Genomic DNA, 19,539 nt, shown 5'->3' with positions numbered 1-19,539 from the left:
AAGCGCAAACACGTAAGCTTTTCATGCTCCGCATTCTACGGCAAAGGTGCATTACATAATGAAGAGAAGTCTGATATGGATAAAATATTTTCAAGGTAACAATATATTTTGTATCGTATCTCGAATCATCTTTAAAGGGATAATTAATCAATAATACATAATGAATCTGTATTTAAAGTAGAACTGGAGATGACAAAGTCTTCTGATATTGAGATTTGCCGAAAAGCCATCATTAAGAATTTCGTTGCACTCAAGCAGTATTTGCATCCTGATCCTATAATTGATTGTGAGACAGGCTTTGGATTACTTACCGTCGCAGACAGAAAGAATATCAAGGTACGATATAAAATAGTTTAAAGGCCAAACGATTAGATTACTTTTTTTCAATTGTCAGTATTTGATGACAAGTGTAACATGGTGAGTTTTTATTTTAATTATTGATTGTAATATAATTACTGACGCATTTGAGCAATAATCTTATTTAATGCTTGTAACTTACATATGAAATATCTCAAGATTTCTGTATTAGTTATTTCAAAAAGTGAACTTGGTAAGATAATCTTATTCTTACAAATGCAACAAAAATTAAACGCTTACCGAACGTGTAAAAAATGTAATGAACATTAAGCTGATATAAAGGTAAAATATTTTTGAATCTTATGGATAAAAAATAATGTTACAGGGTAAAGATCTAACTGATAAGAATGAAATGATATTGAAAAGGGTAATATCCAAACGTGCTAAAGGTTACACAGATTTTAAAGAGCGTTTGAGAAAGACCTGGCAGACTGACTTATTAGAGCTGATCGTTTGTGCAGAGAATGGACAGGACACACAAGAGATAAAGAGTCGGCTTGAGAAAACCGCATTGTTAAGTCCAGAGTATATCAAACACAGAGGTGGTAAGTCAATTGTTTTACGCTCACAGTGTTCAGAGATGAACTTTTGTTACTGCAAGATTTTACCTAAAATTTTCGATAAATATCATTTTTTACAGAAATTATTAAAAGTAGCCTTCTACAATATTTTCCCTGTTGATAATTGTCTCCTACCTAAACATGTTTTCTGAGTATGAACGATAAACTATTTAGTCACTAATAATTTCATGGTAGTAAACATAAAGACATTACTGCCATCATGTTATCTATTTTATTTTATTTTACTACATTCGATTCTACACTTTAAAAAATTGATTTTTTCCCAATTTTATCGACTGACTTAACACTAGAGCCCAAGACATAATGTTGCAGTTTATTATAAATAAAAACAATTGTTCACCGATTTCTTCGGCATATCCGCCATCTTGACACAATCATGTTATAAGACGATCATCGTGTGATTTATGTGAAGGTAGTGGCTACTGACCGTAGCGTAACCGGTGCGCGGAGTTTGATATCAGACTGAATTGTTACCGTACTTAAATTCCAAATAAAATGTATATTTGTCAATCTCAGCACATGTTCTTACTCTATATATCAAGAAAACGTAAAATAATCAGCTTTGAAAACAAAAATCAATTTTTAACGTGTAATATCATAACATTATTATAAACGGCTCGTTTTAATTACATAAAACGCTGTACCGACACTGCATACGTGACTTATTCCGCGATAGTGGATCCAAACGGTTAGCCAGTTTAAAACATATAGAACTTATTGTTTCACTCGCTACGCTACAATGCAATAAATTCCATAACTATAACTTATTTTCAGCGCTTTACATTTTAATGATTACGTCATATGTTGAATGTTACGTCACATGTCTTAATAGAGAATCTCAACAGCGAGTTTATTGCATAATTTAACAAACACTTTCGGCCCTTCTATGTTCAACAAGGAAAATTGTGGGTCGTGTTAGAATCTGTTATAACTAAGCACTGCTGTGGAAATCGGCATACATGTTTCATCATTTGAAATTAATTATTCACGTGGCGGTTTTCTGCTAGAACTGAGAACGTAAAGCGTGAGTCATGAATTTACAATGATGACAGTACGACAGTACGATAGTGACAGTATGACAGTACAATGGCGAAGCACGATGTTTTATGGTAATCTTATGGTCGTTCTTCGCCACCATACTGTCGTATTGTCAATATGGTACTGTCGTACTGTCACCATTGTATTGTCGTCTTCCTGTTAAGTATGCGCATAATAAGATATTAACATGAATGTAAAATTCATCATGCCATACGGTCTTCCTTAACAATGCCCTCTTACAAAAGGAAAAAAATGCAGTCTATGAAATATGTGAAATATACATATGAAAGTAGGCGGAGTCAATATTAATATTTATTCGTAAGGATTACTTTCTAAGGTAATTCGTCTAATAAAAAGTGGCTTCAGGCATTCATTCCATTATAACATATTAAAATATTATTTCCCATCATAGACGCGGTGATAAATTGTGTATAGAATTTTATTACATATATAAATAATATGTTACCTTCTATGTTGATCGAAGGGTTTTTATAAAGTTATATTTTATGTTGGAACTGCAATACACACAGATACAGCAAAATAAATATATAATCAACACAAAGACAGGAGTAAGCTGTAATTCAAATCTTCAGTGCATTCCATAAGTATACAAAACCGTCAAAATCATGAAACAAACGATGAATGAGAAAATGAACAGTGAGCATATATCAATACACTTATATAAGTAAATTACCTGCAAAAGCACACAGAGACAGCAAAATAATTAAATAATCAACACAAAGACAGGAGTTAGGTTTTCACTCTACAACTGTAATTCAAATCTGCCGTGCGCATGCGTGGCGGTTAATAATGAGCGAAAAAATGGGACCCGTCACCAGTTACTATAGTAAGTGTATGGTATATGATGAGCGATATAATGAGGCTATGGGAGTAAATATGAGATGAAGAGTGTATGGACAAGGAAGAATATATTTATAAGAAATGCACTATATATCATATAGAATATAATAATGGTAAAGTATATACATGTATATATAATAACAAATGACCCTGTGACAAATATATTATTGCGCGCTGTCTAAATGTATTATTTACCAAGAAAGGGTGTTTGTAAACATTATTTTTTATGCTGGAAAAATAAGATAAAATGCTATTTTAACGTTTTTGTGAAATATGGAGTACATTTTCACTCAACATGATAATATTCAATATATAGTACTCTCTTAGATTAATTGTAATTTAAATTCAAATATCTTGCAGCATTTGCAACTCAATGTTTGTAAATCAAACATTTTTTAGTGTCAAAGGAAAATGCATAATTGGTTGTAAATAGATTGTACAAAACCTTGAATTGTTGTTGCTTAGAAGTTCTCACTATTTTTGACGTGGTTCTATTAACGTGGTTGACAGTACACTGTTGACTACAACAGTACGATGGTAACAGTACGACAGTACGATGGTGACAGTACGACTGTACGGTGGTGACAGTAAGACTGTACGATGGCGACAGTACAACAGTACGATGGTGACTGACAGTACGACAGTACGATGATGACAGTAAGACGGTGACAGTACGGCAGTACGATAGTGACAGTACGAATGTAAGGTGGTGACAGCAAGAGAGTACGATGGTGACAGTAAAACATTACGATGGTGACAGTACGATGGTGACAGTACGGCAGTTCGATGGTGTCAGTACGACAGTATGATGGTGACAGTACGGCAGTACGATGGTTACAGTACGGCAGTACAATGGTGACAGTACGACAGTACGATGTGACAGTACGGCAGTACGATGGTGACAGTACGACAGTACAATGGTGACAGTGACATTACGACTGTGTGGTGGTGACAGTACGACTGTACGATTGTATGGTGACAGCACGACAGTACGATGGTGACAGTACGATGGAGACAGTACGGCAGTACGGTGGTGATAGTACGAGTGCATGGTTGTGACAGTACTTCAGACGATGGTGACAGGGCAGTACGATGGTGACAGTACGATTGTGACAGTACGACAGTACGATGGTGACAGTGACAGAACGACTGTATGGTGTTGACAATACGACAATACGACATCACGATGGTGACAGCACGGCAGTTCGATGGTGACAGTACGAATTTATGGTGATGACAATACAATAGTACGATGGTGACAGTACGTCAGTATGATGGTGTCAGTACGACAGTATGATGGTGACAGTGACATTATGACTGTATGGTGGTGACAATACGACAGTACGACGGACCCCATAGTGCTGTTGTGTTTCTTCACAATATTGCCGTACTGTAACCATAGAACTGTCATGTTTTGCGCTTTTCGTTCTTGGAGAAAACGTGCCGGCCTTAAAGGAAACACCGTACTATTTTCTTTACTGAGGTACTCGAACATGATTCTCAATTATATAGGCACTATGCATAAGTTATAATTTCTTGCCATTTATATTATTTCCTTCATTCCGTCAAGACAGGTTGATTTGCCTAGAAAAATGGAAAAGTTTCGATCCACACTGACCACAATATTTTAGTATAATCTTATAACATATGTTTTTTTATACATGATTGTATGAAAACGATTTGTGATGTGATCTGTGTCTGTGAATCCGTCAAAGAAGCTACAATAATAGATCTATAAACAATAGCCAAATTTCTACCGTTGATCTTCGTTATTTCACCCATGTTTCCAAGAGTTTCGATTCACAATATAAAATCATAAATAACATAAATGGGAGAATTTAACCACTAAAAACAAAATATTTACTTGACCAAGACTTTAGTAATAAAACACGGAAAGCACCGAAGGTCAAATTTTTTCTTCCACAGTTATCTCCCGTATATAAGAATTTGGGCTAGAATCTTAAATTCTTAACTGGTCCCCTACGAAGTTTCCATTAAATTGTGATTTAAACAACCGATTGACGATCATACTAAGTTTATGCATCATGTTTATATTCCTCTATTCCGGAACTTTAAACATATTTTTTCCTTTCGTTAATGTTGTTCATGGTTACTTTCTAGAATATTCAAGTTAAACAACAGCAATGTGGCAGCAATCCAAAATATTGTTAAACAATAAGATGATACTTACAAATTAAGAAACATAAAAGACATATTAGTAGTTGTAAAGTAATAATGATGAAAAAAATTCAAGATCACAAAGGTACAAAAATGGTAAACCACGGACTCACTCTAAATGCGCAAATAAGGTGTTAGAGTGAGTTTAATATGGGAATGAATTGTTACAAAAGCAACAGGAAACACGTAAAACAAATGACATAAAAAATGATATATACGACTTTAATAAAGTTGTTAATAACTAGGAGGCATATAAAAGTAGATTACATCAAGTTGTGGCAAGTTGGATATAACAGTATGTATAGCTTCTGTTGGCAAGTTGGATAAAGCAGTACGTGTAACTTCTGTTGGCAAGTTGAATTTAACAGTATGTATAGCTTCTGTTGGCAAGTTGGATAAAGCAGTATGTATAGCTTCTGTTGGCAGGTGGGATATAACAGTACGTATAGCTTCTGTTGGCACGTTTGATTAAGCAGTACGTATAGTTTTTGTCGGCAATTTGAATTTAAAAGTACGTATAGCTTCTGTTGGCAAGTTGGATAAAGCAGTATGTATAGCTTCGGCTGGCAAGTTGGATTTAACAGTACGTATAGCTTCTGTTGGCAAGTTTGATTAAGAAGTACGTATTGTTTCTGTCGGCAAGTTGCATTTAAACAGTACGTATAGCTTCTGTTGGCAGGTTTGATTAAGCAGTACGTATAGTTTCTGTCGGCAAGTTGGACATAACAGTACGTATAGCTTCTGTTGGCAGGTTTGATATAACAGTACGTAAAGCTTCTGATGGCAAAGTGGATAAAGCAGTATGTATAGCTTCTGGTGGCAAGTTGGATAAGCAGTACGTATAGTTTCTGTCGACAAATTCAATTTAACAGTACGTATAGCTTCTGTTGGCAGGTTTGATTAAGCAGTACGTAACGATTCTGTCTGCAAGTTGGACATAACAGTACGTATAGCTTCTGTTGGCAGATTTTATATAACAGTACGTATAGCTTCTGATGGCAAGTTGGATAAAGCAGTATGTATTACTTCTGGTGGAAAACTTGGATAAATCAGTATGTATAACTTCTGTTGGCAAGTTGGATAATCAGTTGTATAGCTTCTGTTGGCAAGTTGGATAAACCTGTATTTGTAGCTTCGGTTGGCAAGTTGGATATAATAGTATGTATAACTTCTGATGGCAAGTTGGATAAAGCAGAATGTATAACTTCTGTTGGCAAGTTAGATAAACCTGTATTTGTAGCTTCGGTTAGCAAGTTGGATATTATAGAATGTTAAACTTCTAGTGGCAAGTTGGATAAAGCAGTATGTGTAACTTCTGGAGGCAAGTTGGATAAAGCAGTATGTATAGATTCTGGTGGCAAGTTTGTTAAAGAAGTACGTATAGCTTCTGTTGGCAAGTTGGATAAAGCAGTATGTATGGCTTCTGTTGGCAAAGTGGATAAAGAAGTACGTATAACTTCTGGTGGTTAGTCGGATAAAACAGTATGTATTACTTATGGTGGTAAGTTGGATAAAGCAGTACGTATAACTTCTGTTGGCAAGTCAGATTTAGCAGTATTTATAGCTTCTGTTTGCAAGAAAGATATAACAGTACGTATAACTTCTGTTGGCAAGTCAGATATAACGGTACGTATAACTTCTGTTGGCAAGTCAGATATAACAGTATGTAAAGCTTCTGTTGGCAAGTTAGATATACTTACCAACAGAAGCTATTGTCGTATAGTTGATTGCACACGTTAATTAGTAATACATTTTATATTTAAAAAAGAATGACAACAAAAGGATCATAGTATCAGTGCATATGTTTATTTCATAATGTGAACTGTAAAATATGACATTGGTTTGTATATATATATATTAAAACGTCTACTAGTATTTCAACAATTCACATACCATAATGAATAAAAAAAATGTTAGAATCAGCCAAGAAAGCGATCTTTTTCTACTTAGTGATGATGTAGTCCTAACACATTTTTATTGACAGTTTGACATATTTTTTGAGCTCTGTGTATGTGATGTAAGTTTACTTTATAGCCTATCTTAACTTGTATCTGAGAGTGAAATATAAATTATTTAACTCAAAATGTCGGACGCTTACCTGTAGAAATCATCACTGCTAACATAATCTATAATATATTATTTAATAAATTTACAGAAATTAATATGAATCTGGATTTTCATACATAAAAAAAAAACCATAACCACTGTGACTTATTTGTCACTTCAGGCAAGACAATGACAATTCATAAAGGACATTGCTTGCCTTACAGGCCTGGATTCCTAGCAAAAAGATCTTGCCGTACGTGAGTCAGGAACAAACACACTATACGCTAGCTGAACAAAATTTTAATAAGAGATAATACAAGTTTCACTACGGTGTCCGGTTGGGGCCATCGCGGAGCAGACATAACTTAAACAACGAAAATAAAACAAAACCGAAGAAAAAGTGTAAAAATAACGACACCAAAATGGTGACTAAACGATAATGTATCGCGTTTTCACAATCGTACTGTCGACAGTTCTTTTTTTCTGTTTATTGTTTTATTTTATTTATTTAGTTTTGACTTTTGAATATCTAGTAAAAAACGATCCCTCGGAAGCATTAAAAACAACAAAATTACATGAAAATTGCAGAGACGGTTTGTCTGAGTCTGAACATAATGGTTAATGAAAAAGTGCAACATCCTTCACACCCTCTAGCACCGGCTTATAATAACAGTCGGCATCTCCTTCAACTCCTACAAATTTCATATTTTGATGTAATACGAAAGCTAAAATATATAAATTTAAAGTTAAACGAGGTATAATGTAAGTTCTTTAGTTCGATACAATTGTAATAAAGGTAAGCCAATAGCGTGTACCTTAAACTTTGGAAGATGTTGTCATCATGTTAAATGGGGCATCGCCATTTTATGTCGCACTTGACATTAAATGTTGCTAGGCTGACGCTTAATTTCGCTGGCACAGAGGTGAAATTCGTGAGTTTTTATTTATCTCGTGCGCACGAGATACTATGTTTTGGCCACGAGTTTCTAAGTCGTGGGCACGAGATACTGTGTCGTGGCCACGAGTTACTAAGTCGAGGGAACGAGATAATTAAGTGGTGCGCACGAGATAATATGTCGTTGCTACGAGTCACTAAGTCGTAGGAACGAGATGATTAATGAATAAAAACGGATTGAATCCCTTTTTATCATCGTATTTTCAATATTCTATGCCACCGGAAGTTTATGAAATGTCACTTGCCTACCGAAAATCGAAATTATACGGTATAATATACATTGTTGTACTTAAAAGAGTCAATAAAAACCCAAATCACGCTTAAAACGGTGGTTAAGCCATTATTTTCTCGAATAATATTGAATTGTCTTCGCAGCCATTTGCAGCTATTCCTTTTTTTCAGTTTGATCAAATAAAAAATATAATGGCCATTTTACTTATCGTGTTAAAAATCCTGTTAGGTATCCGCCATTTATTTCACAATTCTGCGTTACTTATTGCACGAATTGTTTGTTATTTTCACATTCCGGTGTTACTGGATATACACGGTGATATAGGTACATGTCTTATATAGCGTCTTTAAAATTTCTTTAATACGGAGATAAACTTAATACGGAGAGAATCAAAATGGGATTTGAACTTACCATTTCATACAGCTATGTCATATACAATGTATTAATTTAGTAGGGGCGCCCGTGGCCGAGTGGTTAAGGTCGTTGACTTTAAATCACTTGCCACTCTTACCACAGCGACTTCGGATTAGTATCTCTAACGCACGTCACAGTTGCTTTTGGCCACTACATAGTATTCGTGCGCACCACTTAATAATCTCGTTCCCACGACTTAGTTACTCGTGGCCACGAGGCTGTATCTCGTGCGCACCACTTATCTCGTTTCCACGACTTAGAAATACGAGGTCACGACATAGTATCCCGTGCGCACGAGATAAATAAAAAACTCACGAATGTCACCTCTGTGCCACTGTATTAAATGGTGAAACGAATGCTTAATGATCAGACTGTAAATGTCGCACTTTCAAAGTTTTATGTCACAAGAAAATCAGACACACTGAATGTCGTAATTTTAATATTAGATGTTGCAATCAGTTTAATGATACATGTTACTGTCCTAATGCCTGTTTAAAATAAGACAATACATGATCACAACATAGTTGTTTATGGTTATTAAAAAGTTACGAACCTAAGATAAAACCTACACAACTAATAATATAAATAATAACAAAAAGTAGACTTACCATATCCGTCATTTTTATTTGCATGCTTTAAACAGATCAAAATAAAAGTGCCATTAAATATTTATATATCATCATCATCACCATCTTAATCAGTCATCATTATAATCATCATCATCATCGTCATCAACTACATGTACATGGATTTGTGACATTTCATGCTTTAGATTGTCAATTTTAAGGGGTATATAAAGATGACATATGTTTGTAAGGGTAGATATAAAATATGTTTCATCGAAAAGCCTTATTTTTATGATAATCACGATTGCGAAGCGCGAGAACCAGTGAAAATATTAAATTTAAGCTATATCTCTTTGAGGTTATATATATTTCATATCTACGAAAAATAAACACAAACTATGATAAATGCCGCGGATTAAGAAATAATTAACAATATCCATCGCAAGTTTTGCAAGACAAGTTAAACAATCTTGTAGATCTCTTGTAGATCTCGTTCTTCCTAGTTAGCAAAAAAGAATACCCTGAATGTTTTATTTTGTTCATAGACAAAACAATTATACCACTTTGAGATTGTCTTTGCAGTGATTAAGAACAATTTCGCTACAGCAGACCATCAACAGTGGTGATATGAAATATATCCCTTTCTTGCAAACCAGAGAGGTTATATATATATTCAATTCAATTGAGCATTCAGTTTGATAGAACTCAATAATATTTCAATGGTTTGCAGCACTGGATTTTGTTTAAGCTAAATGCTGGTCATATTACTTTGGGATCACTTTTAGACTATGGAAGTGTGGTTGTAAACATTATTACTATTATTATTATTATTATTATTATTATTATTATTATTATTATTATTATTATTATTATTATTATCATTATAATTATTATTATTATTAGTAGTATTATTTTGCTGGAAAATAACACAACATGTTATTTTTATGTTTTCGTGAAATATGAAATTCATTTTTCGCTATTCCGGCTCGTGAAAAAAAATGAAATATTTTATCATATTTTAAGAAAATATATTCGATATTTTTCTCACACGAAACAAAAGCCTCTTATTATGATGATATATGTTTTAATAGTTTTTGTTTGTTTTATTTTACGCCTTTTCCCAACAGTATTTCAGTCATAAAGTCATATAGGCGGGTAGCTTTCTAACCATCGTTTCTGGAGAGTTACACCAATACTAAACTACCTTCCTCCGTGCTAAACTACCAAAGCATCTCCTAGGGATCGAACCCATGCCAGAGAGGTAACTGGATTAGAAGTCATTGACTATAACCCCTCGACCACGGAGGGGGTCCGTTTAAATAGTAGTCATAGTCATTATTATCATTATCATCATCATTGTGGTGATAGCCATCTCTTTATCGTCTTCATCATCCTTATCATCATCATCATCATCATCATCATCATCATCTTGAATATATCTAATCTCTTTATCATCTTGAATATATCTAACCTGAAAGAGATGTTACTATGACTAGGTATAATATATAGTATAGCCCTTTTTAAATTTGTTTAGAACGGAGATAAACTTTTAAATTTTGTTTTGAAATGTGTTGTATATACTCGTAATATGCATGCGTATTGGTGATTTTCAAACAACAAATAAATATGCCACCTGCGAATTGAAATGGGATTTAAACTCTCAATGTCATATACAGTATAATTAGTTTGTATAAATTTCGGACAGAAATGACAAACATTCCGAAAGAGATTAGATATTAGTAGCAAGCTCGAAGAACTGTCACGAATGGCCTGCTCGCAAAGCAAGCTTTACGGTAACACGAGTACCTGCTAGATAGTGATGGTTTGGAAGTACTGCAAAATGGGTAATTGACACATCGCAACTTTTCGAATAACAAGTTAAAGATTACATCGATAAAAGCCATGGAATTCTGATTGAAATCCACATTCGGAACTGCCTCGGCTATTATCTATAATAACCTCGGAAACAATACGGATTGAAAGTAGTTCTACCACGTGGTTTTAGATGTAAACAGAAACAGTGATAATTAAAAACGAATGTATATATTTGACATCTAACGTCTGTTTCGGTACTATTATGCTTGAAAATGTGTCCGACAACAATTTGTAATTTACATATACCCACTGATTTCAATTTTAAACAAATCCGACTAAATGTCAACAGGTTGGTTTTTTTGTACTTTCGGTTTCTACAACTATAATTATAATAAATATATAAATAATGTATTGTTTGCTTTTGTACCTATATATTCACTTATTTTAGGTGGACTTTTACTACATATATTGAAAATAAACTTGTCAACAACTCCCAGCATCAAATTACAATTTGTTTACATGTTTAGTTTTTTAGCGTAGGTTAGACCGAAATACCGCATCCGTTCTGTGTATTCATACTATTGTGTTCGAGGTCCTTATTCGAAGACAATCTCCTACGCAGTGATCTCCCCTTTTCAGTACAGAGATCTCTGCCATCACAAACATTGAAATATCAATATTTGGATATTTATATTTTTTAGCTTTTTAATTTATTTTTCATTATTTTGTATACTTTTGATATTTTTTGATAACATATAACGGACGTAGGTACAAAAAGTTAAAAATGAACAGAAAGAGAAAAATGACGTAAGATTTTCTATTTAACGGTCGATGTTTACATTTGAATTTCGACGCTACGTCATGTGACTTTCATCATCATGTGACGTCTGTGAAGGCAGTGATTACAATTCTGCCAAGGGAGGTAATCAGTGTGAGGAGTTTGATCCGAAGACTGACGGAAAGGGCCGAGTAGTTGCGATTGTGAAATCCGATGCGTAGACTGGTGACCTTTTATAGGAATCATGATAGGACAGGGAACCAGAATGAACGGAAGCACAAACTCCCAAACTCCGCGCACCGGTTACGCTACGGCCTCTTATCCTGTAACTATTATTTTATACTATTTCACGGTAAAAGTAAATCCAGTTCGCTTAAAGGCTTTGCCTTTTTCATATTGGATTATATTTATCACAAATAAGATTGAATCTCATATTATTTCCATTATCACTTGTTCTGTCGTGAATTGTCTGTCTTCGAGACTAGGGAAAATATTAATTAGGAAAAAGATATCAATGTTTAGTAGAGTAATTAATGCATTTTTTCGAGTTCAAATGCGCAGGAATATAAGGCCGATAGCAGGAATCACGAAGACCTGATAAAATTTGTAAATAACTGTAAATAATTTGAACAATAAACCGTGCATTATTATAGACCTACTAGATCTATAATGCAAGGGAAAATAATATGTATTTCCATTCTAACATGCGAATAAAATAAAGAATTGATAAAATATAGGCCTATAGAACTACATTGAGCGTAAAAGCATTTTACTGACGTCATCTGGTTTATTGACGTCATATATAATCATCAAATCTTGATAGGGGAATCCATATTGTGAAACGTATTAGTATCATTTGACGCACGTCAATCCAATTCATCCTCTGCTTTGTTCAACAGACGCGCCCGTAACGTATACATGTGTTTTAACGGATACTCACGCGTAACTTCGAGATAATTTAACTGCATATCTTTCTCGTGCATTTCCGTTAAGAGGTTGCACTTGTACATCCGTTATGTATGTTGTATGATAAATATATTTTTTCTAACAACAGTTTTTAATCAATAATCTTCGGAGTTTAAAGTGTATTTATCTATATATATCTGTAGTCTCTAGTTTACATTTTTGTTTTATTTTATTTTAGAAAAAAAAAACATATTTGAGAGAAATATGTTTGAATTTTTTCTAAGAAAGGACTGGTGCATGCATGGAATCATTGCTAAACGGTGAAAAACCTTGAAAACGATTCTTAATTCGAATTTAGTCTAACCGCTGAGCTCAGACAAAATATGTGCTAAAGGGCATTGATGTTGCCCGGCATTCACATTCTTAAGTTTAATGCATAATTATAAGGATGCAACATAACAATTGAATAATACTTTCAAGAAATTCAGTCTCATAAGATATATAGAATAAGTGCTTTGTTTTTTTTCGTGGCATTTAGTAATAGGAGAAAGCGAAGAGTTATTATCTCTGCACTGACTAATTATGAAAATATGTGGCATTTTATCATGTTGAGTGAAAATATATTCCATATTTCACGCAAACGAAAAAATATCCTCTTATTATTTAATTTCATTATCAAAGAAAACGGTAACGAATCCCCTTTTGCTTGCTACCAACTGCAATTGTACAGCGAGCAGTAATTTATGCGTAAGCACACGCTGTTTGGCGCTACATAGTGACGTCATGTAAACAACTCTTTTAACGTCTGTACAGCGTTAATTACTGAATTAAAGATATTGGTGTTCGGATTAATTTTCTTAGTGAGACCATTTTCTATCATGCTAGATAGTTTTCAAAACAATATTCAAGAAAAAGTTGTTTTGTATTCATCAGATTTTTCAAACAAAACGGCGAAAGAAGTCCCTTAAACTAAATATGAGTTTTGACTCCGCCCACTTTCATATTTATATTTCATATTTATTTTTAAAAAATATGAAATATATTTGACTGATATTGCACCATATTTCATGGGTAAAATTAAATAAATTTACATATTTCTTTTCTATTCACAAAAATTGGATACTGTTGATAATGACTTTTGATTGATTTTATCTATCACATGTTATATATATATATATGCTATAATGCCGGACAAATGCTTAGTAAATAGTAACCCTGGTCTAATTATTTGGAGGGGGTGGAGGGAATATTTATTTTTCCTTTCCTCTGTTCCTTCGGATCAGTGTATGAAGCTACTAAGAAATGTTAGACACTTGGAGTCGGTAATTTACGGCCAGAATAGTGGCATGCACACAAACAGGAGGGAAATAGGGGATATATGAAATTTCTGTATGTATAAAGATAGAAATGTCAATTGTGGATCAATACCATTTTGTTTTCAAACGACGGTGTCCCTGTTCGTTCCACTCTTGTGAAAAAGTAAACAATCTCTTTTTGATGGGGTTGTTGTTGTTTTTTTTTGTTTTTGTTTTTTAAGAAATAGCAAGAAAATAAGTAGGGAAATTGTGTCGCATTTCGTCCAAATGTTAGCCCTAAAATACACTATTACCGAAGAGTGGGACATTGACCATTGATATAATCATAGACAGACACTCGTGGGGACAGATCGGGGCCCCTTAAATCTGGGTCTGACTCCCAAGTGTCTGTGTATTAAACCATAAACTAAAACATTGTCGGTATTATTTTCTATCCTTTAAATAACCGTGCAATGCTGTTTACATGCAGCAGTGATATGAAGACATGAAAAAGAGAATTCAATGATTTATTTTCCTCCTCTGATTTGACATACATGTATATAAAGGTGCCGTAACATTAACATATGCTTAATGTTTGACAAACAAAGTTGTTAAATGTTTCATAATAAACCAACTTGATCCGTTCAAAGTGTACGTCATTTGTTAAGTGTATAAATTATTACAATTTTTTTAGTATAGAAAGTACATATTTTCATTTTTTGGCTTTATTGTCAGTAACACACGTCGTGATTGTTCAAATCTTATCCATTCGATCGAAGTTGCTACGTATGTCCATTCATTATAAATCAAACTAATTTTGGAATTTGTATAAACATTGCAATGGTTTTCAGGTGAGCGACTTAATCTGTGATTGTACTCTTTATGTAGAATATCGTGGAGAATAAATACTGTTATCATGTTATATAAAAACAAATGAGCCGTGTCATGACAAAACCAACATAGTGGGTTTGCGACCAGCATGGATCCTGACCAGCCTGCGCATCCGCGCAGGCTAATCAGGCTATCAGTTGCACTACTTGTAATAGGGTTGATAAGCGAACAGCATGGATCCTGATCAGACTGCGTGGATGCGCATGCTGGTCTGGATCCATGTTGGTCGAAAACGCATTACGTTGGTTTTGTCATGACGCGGCTCAAATCATCTTTATAAATTTATATAAATTTAATCGGTAGTGTAAAAGTGTTCAAAATGAAATTGTAGACATTATTGCATGTGAACTTAGTGCTAAGGGCTTTATAAAGACTATTGCCCAATTCCCTTAAATGCTTGACCAGAACAAAATATTCGATTTATAAGTTCGGTCACTTAAATGAATATGAACAACACTTTCTTGGTACAAAGTCAGCACAGGTAGATTATATCTGGGAACACTGCAAAGGTTATACACAACATAGTTACTTTGACATTATGAAAATCAATATAACTGAATGAAATGTAAAAATTAACAGAACAGTCTAAACATGTTTTTATGTGATTGATTTGTTATTCTTTTTTTGTTCTTTTAACGAAATGAAACATATTTTGACTTTTTCTATTATTTAAAAAGAAAACAACATAAAATAATTATATAACTGATATGTCACAAATGTTTTAATTAGCATGTTGCGCCAATATTATTTAATTGAAAAACGGTTCAAATACGTGACATTGTTTGTTACAAGTAGATTTTTATTTATTCATATAACATATATTTTTTCAACATAAAAGTGTAACATAACTTTTATAGCCATAGAATTCAAATCCTGTGTGTTGTAAGGTGTTTTAGGTTACTGTACGGTAAGTTATCCCAGAAGTATTATTGACAAGTATAAATAAAAGTTGCGACATATGTAACAGAATTTGCATAAAAGTACTTATATTAAGCATTTGTTGTCGTGTTTATGGATACTATAAGGGTAAAATCTTAAGTTATGTCATTTTTTAAATGTGCATAATACCAATTACTTGCCAGATTATTAATTGTTTTGATATTTGTCATTGTCATTAGTGTTTCGAATTTCTGCATTGTAGGCCATCTACAAAATATGGTTTAAAAAACATCTATGTAAATTGTATATTAATGAGAAATGATATTATGTTGTAGAAACAAATTTAGTGGACAATTTCGACATTTTCTATTTCTCTTGGAATATTATCGTGCCTTCCCTTTTCTATCTCCAGATTGTAAATTGACAGTTTAAATTTGGTTAAAATATTCGTAATGATTAGAATTGATTGGTCATTTCAATAAGTACATTGATGCAAAGCTTAAATTTGTATTTGGATTTGTATTTAATAACCAATAAGTAACTTAAAATATTTAAACAGTTTTCATTTATCATATGTTCTTTTAATTAATTTCAATTTCATTAGTATTTATACGTGTGTTTTTATTATATATTTCAGAAGTTAAAGATGGTCTCTTTAAATTCTACAAAACAAGACACAGTAAAATTTTCCTGTCGCCTCTTTTTGAAGAGAAAGACACTGCGTTAGCTTCTTTCTATATCAGACCGGAACTGAGCTCAATAGTCTCAACATCGACGAGAAATGATGAAAAAATACCAGTTGAATCATTATCGGAGTTGTTCAAAACTAAGAATATAGAAAATCGAGAAATATATGTACTCGCTGATGCTGGACTCGGGAAAACTGCATTTTCAAAGTATCTGGCTAACGTGTGGTGTCAAGCTCATTGCCCGGATGAAGACTTAAGTAAACTTTTGTTAAAGGATGATGTGGACTGTATGCAAGAATTTGATTTCTTATTCCTAGTCTTATTGCGAGATTCGGACGATTTGTGCTTTATAGATGAGCTCATATTTGAAAAGATTGTTTCAAATTTGGGTCTTGAAGAAACGCTTTCCAAAGATATCCTGCTTAAAATTTTGAAGAATGAGAAATGCCTAATTATACTTGATGGACTGGATGAATGGACTCACCCCGACAAGAAATGTTACAGATCGCCTCGATCGATCCCCCACAGGAATGAACAAAAAAAGTGTACATTACTGACAACAACGCGACCATGGAAATTAGGTGTTTTGGATCTCAATTCGTGTCAAATAGGGAAAAAGGTAGAAATTACACAATTAAGTAACGACTCGGCCGTCACACTTATACGAAGGATATTACAAAGATTGAAATCACACCACAATAAGGATTTATTAGAAAGTGAAGTCGATCTGTTCATACACACAATCAATAGGAGAAGGAACGACGAGCTTGCCTTTGTGCCTCTTCTTTTGATATATACTATTTGTTTATGGTGCGAAGGTGTTCAAATAGGAGATACAAAATGTGATCTCTACATAAATATAGTCGAGCTTCTTTTATCAAGAACGATCCAGATCCACGGGGAGCTTCAACAATCGTGGGAACTTTCTTCCAGTGACATCCCAGAATGCTTTGATGAATATGAAACTTGTCAAAGATACTACCCACTCCTGCTGAATTTAGGGAAATTGGCTTATTATGCATTATTCAACGAAACAAAAGAAAACACGCTAGTATTTGATGGATCAGTTGCAAGAAAATATATCGCACAAGACGAGATGAAATTCACCCTTCACTCAGGAATGTTGTCAGAAAGTACATCCAAAACGCTTACAAAAACAATTAGTAAAGTATCGTTTCCTCACAAAACATTTCAAGAATTCTTTGCCGCCATATTTATAAGTTCTCAAAGTGACGCTCAGAAACCAGTTCTAGAGAAATGTAGGAATGTTGAAGACATTCGGGACATGTCACAAATGTGTGAATTTATGAGTAAAATGAATGTTGACCTGATGTGCGCAATATCAAATGATTTGATGTCTGTGATAAATGAAGTCGAGAAAACACGCGACTATAGAACTTGGACAGGTTACCAGAACATGTACAATACTTCATTGTATGACATACAGAAAATGTTCATGTCATGTTTACAAGAAATGCCTGAAAGTGAAAATGTTCAATTATGTTTACAAGATTTCTTCATTAACGAGCAAACCGAGCACAGTAATCAGTTACAGCGTTTGTTGAAACAAAATAAAACCAACATAAAATCACTTTATATAGACATTAGCAATACTTCCAGCAGTTTACGTAAAATTATAGATTTATTCTCTCTCACAGATCTCAGTCATATACAGAAACTTGTATTTCGCGGAAATTGGAAGGAGGATGCTGAGATAAATCGGATATTGTTTCCACGTCTACAGAACATTACTTTGTTGGATTGTGAATGGGCAAATGATGAAGAGAATCTAAGTGAAAACTTGGCGCGCTTACAAAACTTACAATATTTATATATTTTCAACATCACATTATCTCACAAAATACTGGAAACATTTTTCAATGTTATCTCTTGTCAAAAATCATTGAAAGAGTTAACATTGTACCTGTTAAACTGTAAAAATCACGACCGTCATGATTGTAAGAGATTGAACTTGGATTTGTCTCAACATTCAACTCTAGCTATGGTAAATTTGCAGATGTTACCTAGACTACTATTAAATATATCAACTCCGTCATTAGTTAATGTTACGTTGTTGGACATCAATTTAGATGAAGGTTCATTGTTACTGTCACGTGACATGTTGAATATTGAACATGTGAGGTTTTTTGTGATAGAAATGTCTGCAGGAAGTTTACATAACTATATAACCGTGCTCGAAAACCTGCGAAGGTCAGTTACAGTAAAGATGGATGACATAGAACCGGAAACCGAATATAAAAGTGTTAAAGGGCATATTCGGAGATCACAAACTTTTCATATGATAGAAGACGACACTTTGCCTGGGGCTTTTGAGTTCAAAACAATAAAACCAAGCAAAAAATAAACATAGACAAGAGAAAAAACCTGAAGAAACTACATCAATAATTTAAATATAACAAGACAATTTATATATTGACACTTAGAAATAAAATGGGCATCTTCAAACTATACTAAAGTCTTTATTTAGGGTATGTACCGTTTTCAATTGATAAATTGGTTCTATATGAAAAATATGAATAATAACAAAAAAAAATAATACAAATAATTAAAAAAGTTTTTACAGAACATTTTGGATATAAAAATGGATTAGGATATGGACATATTTCACAAGTAAGTGACTTTATATTGAATGTTTTATTTTTAGATTTTTTTATACATGCATATGTAAGAAATGAAATGGATTATTAACAGTAAACTATATTCTTATGTTTACTTTCAATTTTTTTATTCAAATCAAAGTAAAGTATTGTTTAAGGTTGTATGTACATATGTGAACACGGGTTATTAATTAACTCTACATTGTCTCTTATACATTTAATTAATATTGTTAAGATTCATGAATTTAGAAAAGTTTTTTTTCTTTCTTTCTTTTTTTTCCCGAAAATATTGTCCTTGTGATTTTTATTTTGGTGCATTAATTGTCTGACATTTTAAATTATAAGGTGTGGTGTTTAAGGGTTTTGGGTTGAAGAGGGGGAACGGGGGTATAGTGTAAGTCATGGCCACGCGACGATCACCTGTGGTTATGACTGTATAT

At 33.4% G+C, this 19,539-nt stretch overlaps 1 protein-coding gene across 1 annotated transcript in view; it reads left to right on the top strand.

Annotated features, from left to right (window-relative positions):
* LOC132759105 (uncharacterized) overlaps positions 1 to 18,877 on the top strand; it is a 48,348-nt gene extending 29,471 nt beyond the window's left edge. The window contains exons 4-6 of the mRNA XM_060750827.1: positions 179 to 336; positions 683 to 902; positions 16,430 to 18,877. Of these exons, the coding sequence (XP_060606810.1) occupies positions 179 to 336; positions 683 to 902; positions 16,430 to 18,846 (2,795 nt within the window). The 3' untranslated portion in view covers positions 18,847 to 18,877. The remainder of the gene's footprint in view (positions 1 to 178; positions 337 to 682; positions 903 to 16,429) is intronic.
* The last annotated feature ends 662 nt before the right edge of the window (positions 18,878 to 19,539 follow it).

This window comes from Ruditapes philippinarum, unplaced genomic scaffold (assembly GCF_026571515.1).
Source record: "Ruditapes philippinarum isolate M1 unplaced genomic scaffold, ASM2657151v2 ctg2223_1_1_1_1, whole genome shotgun sequence".
Classification (NCBI taxonomy): domain Eukaryota; kingdom Metazoa; phylum Mollusca; class Bivalvia; order Venerida; family Veneridae; genus Ruditapes; species Ruditapes philippinarum.
Note: the sequence above shows the minus strand (reverse complement) of the source record. Positions and strands in the feature narration are given on the sequence as shown.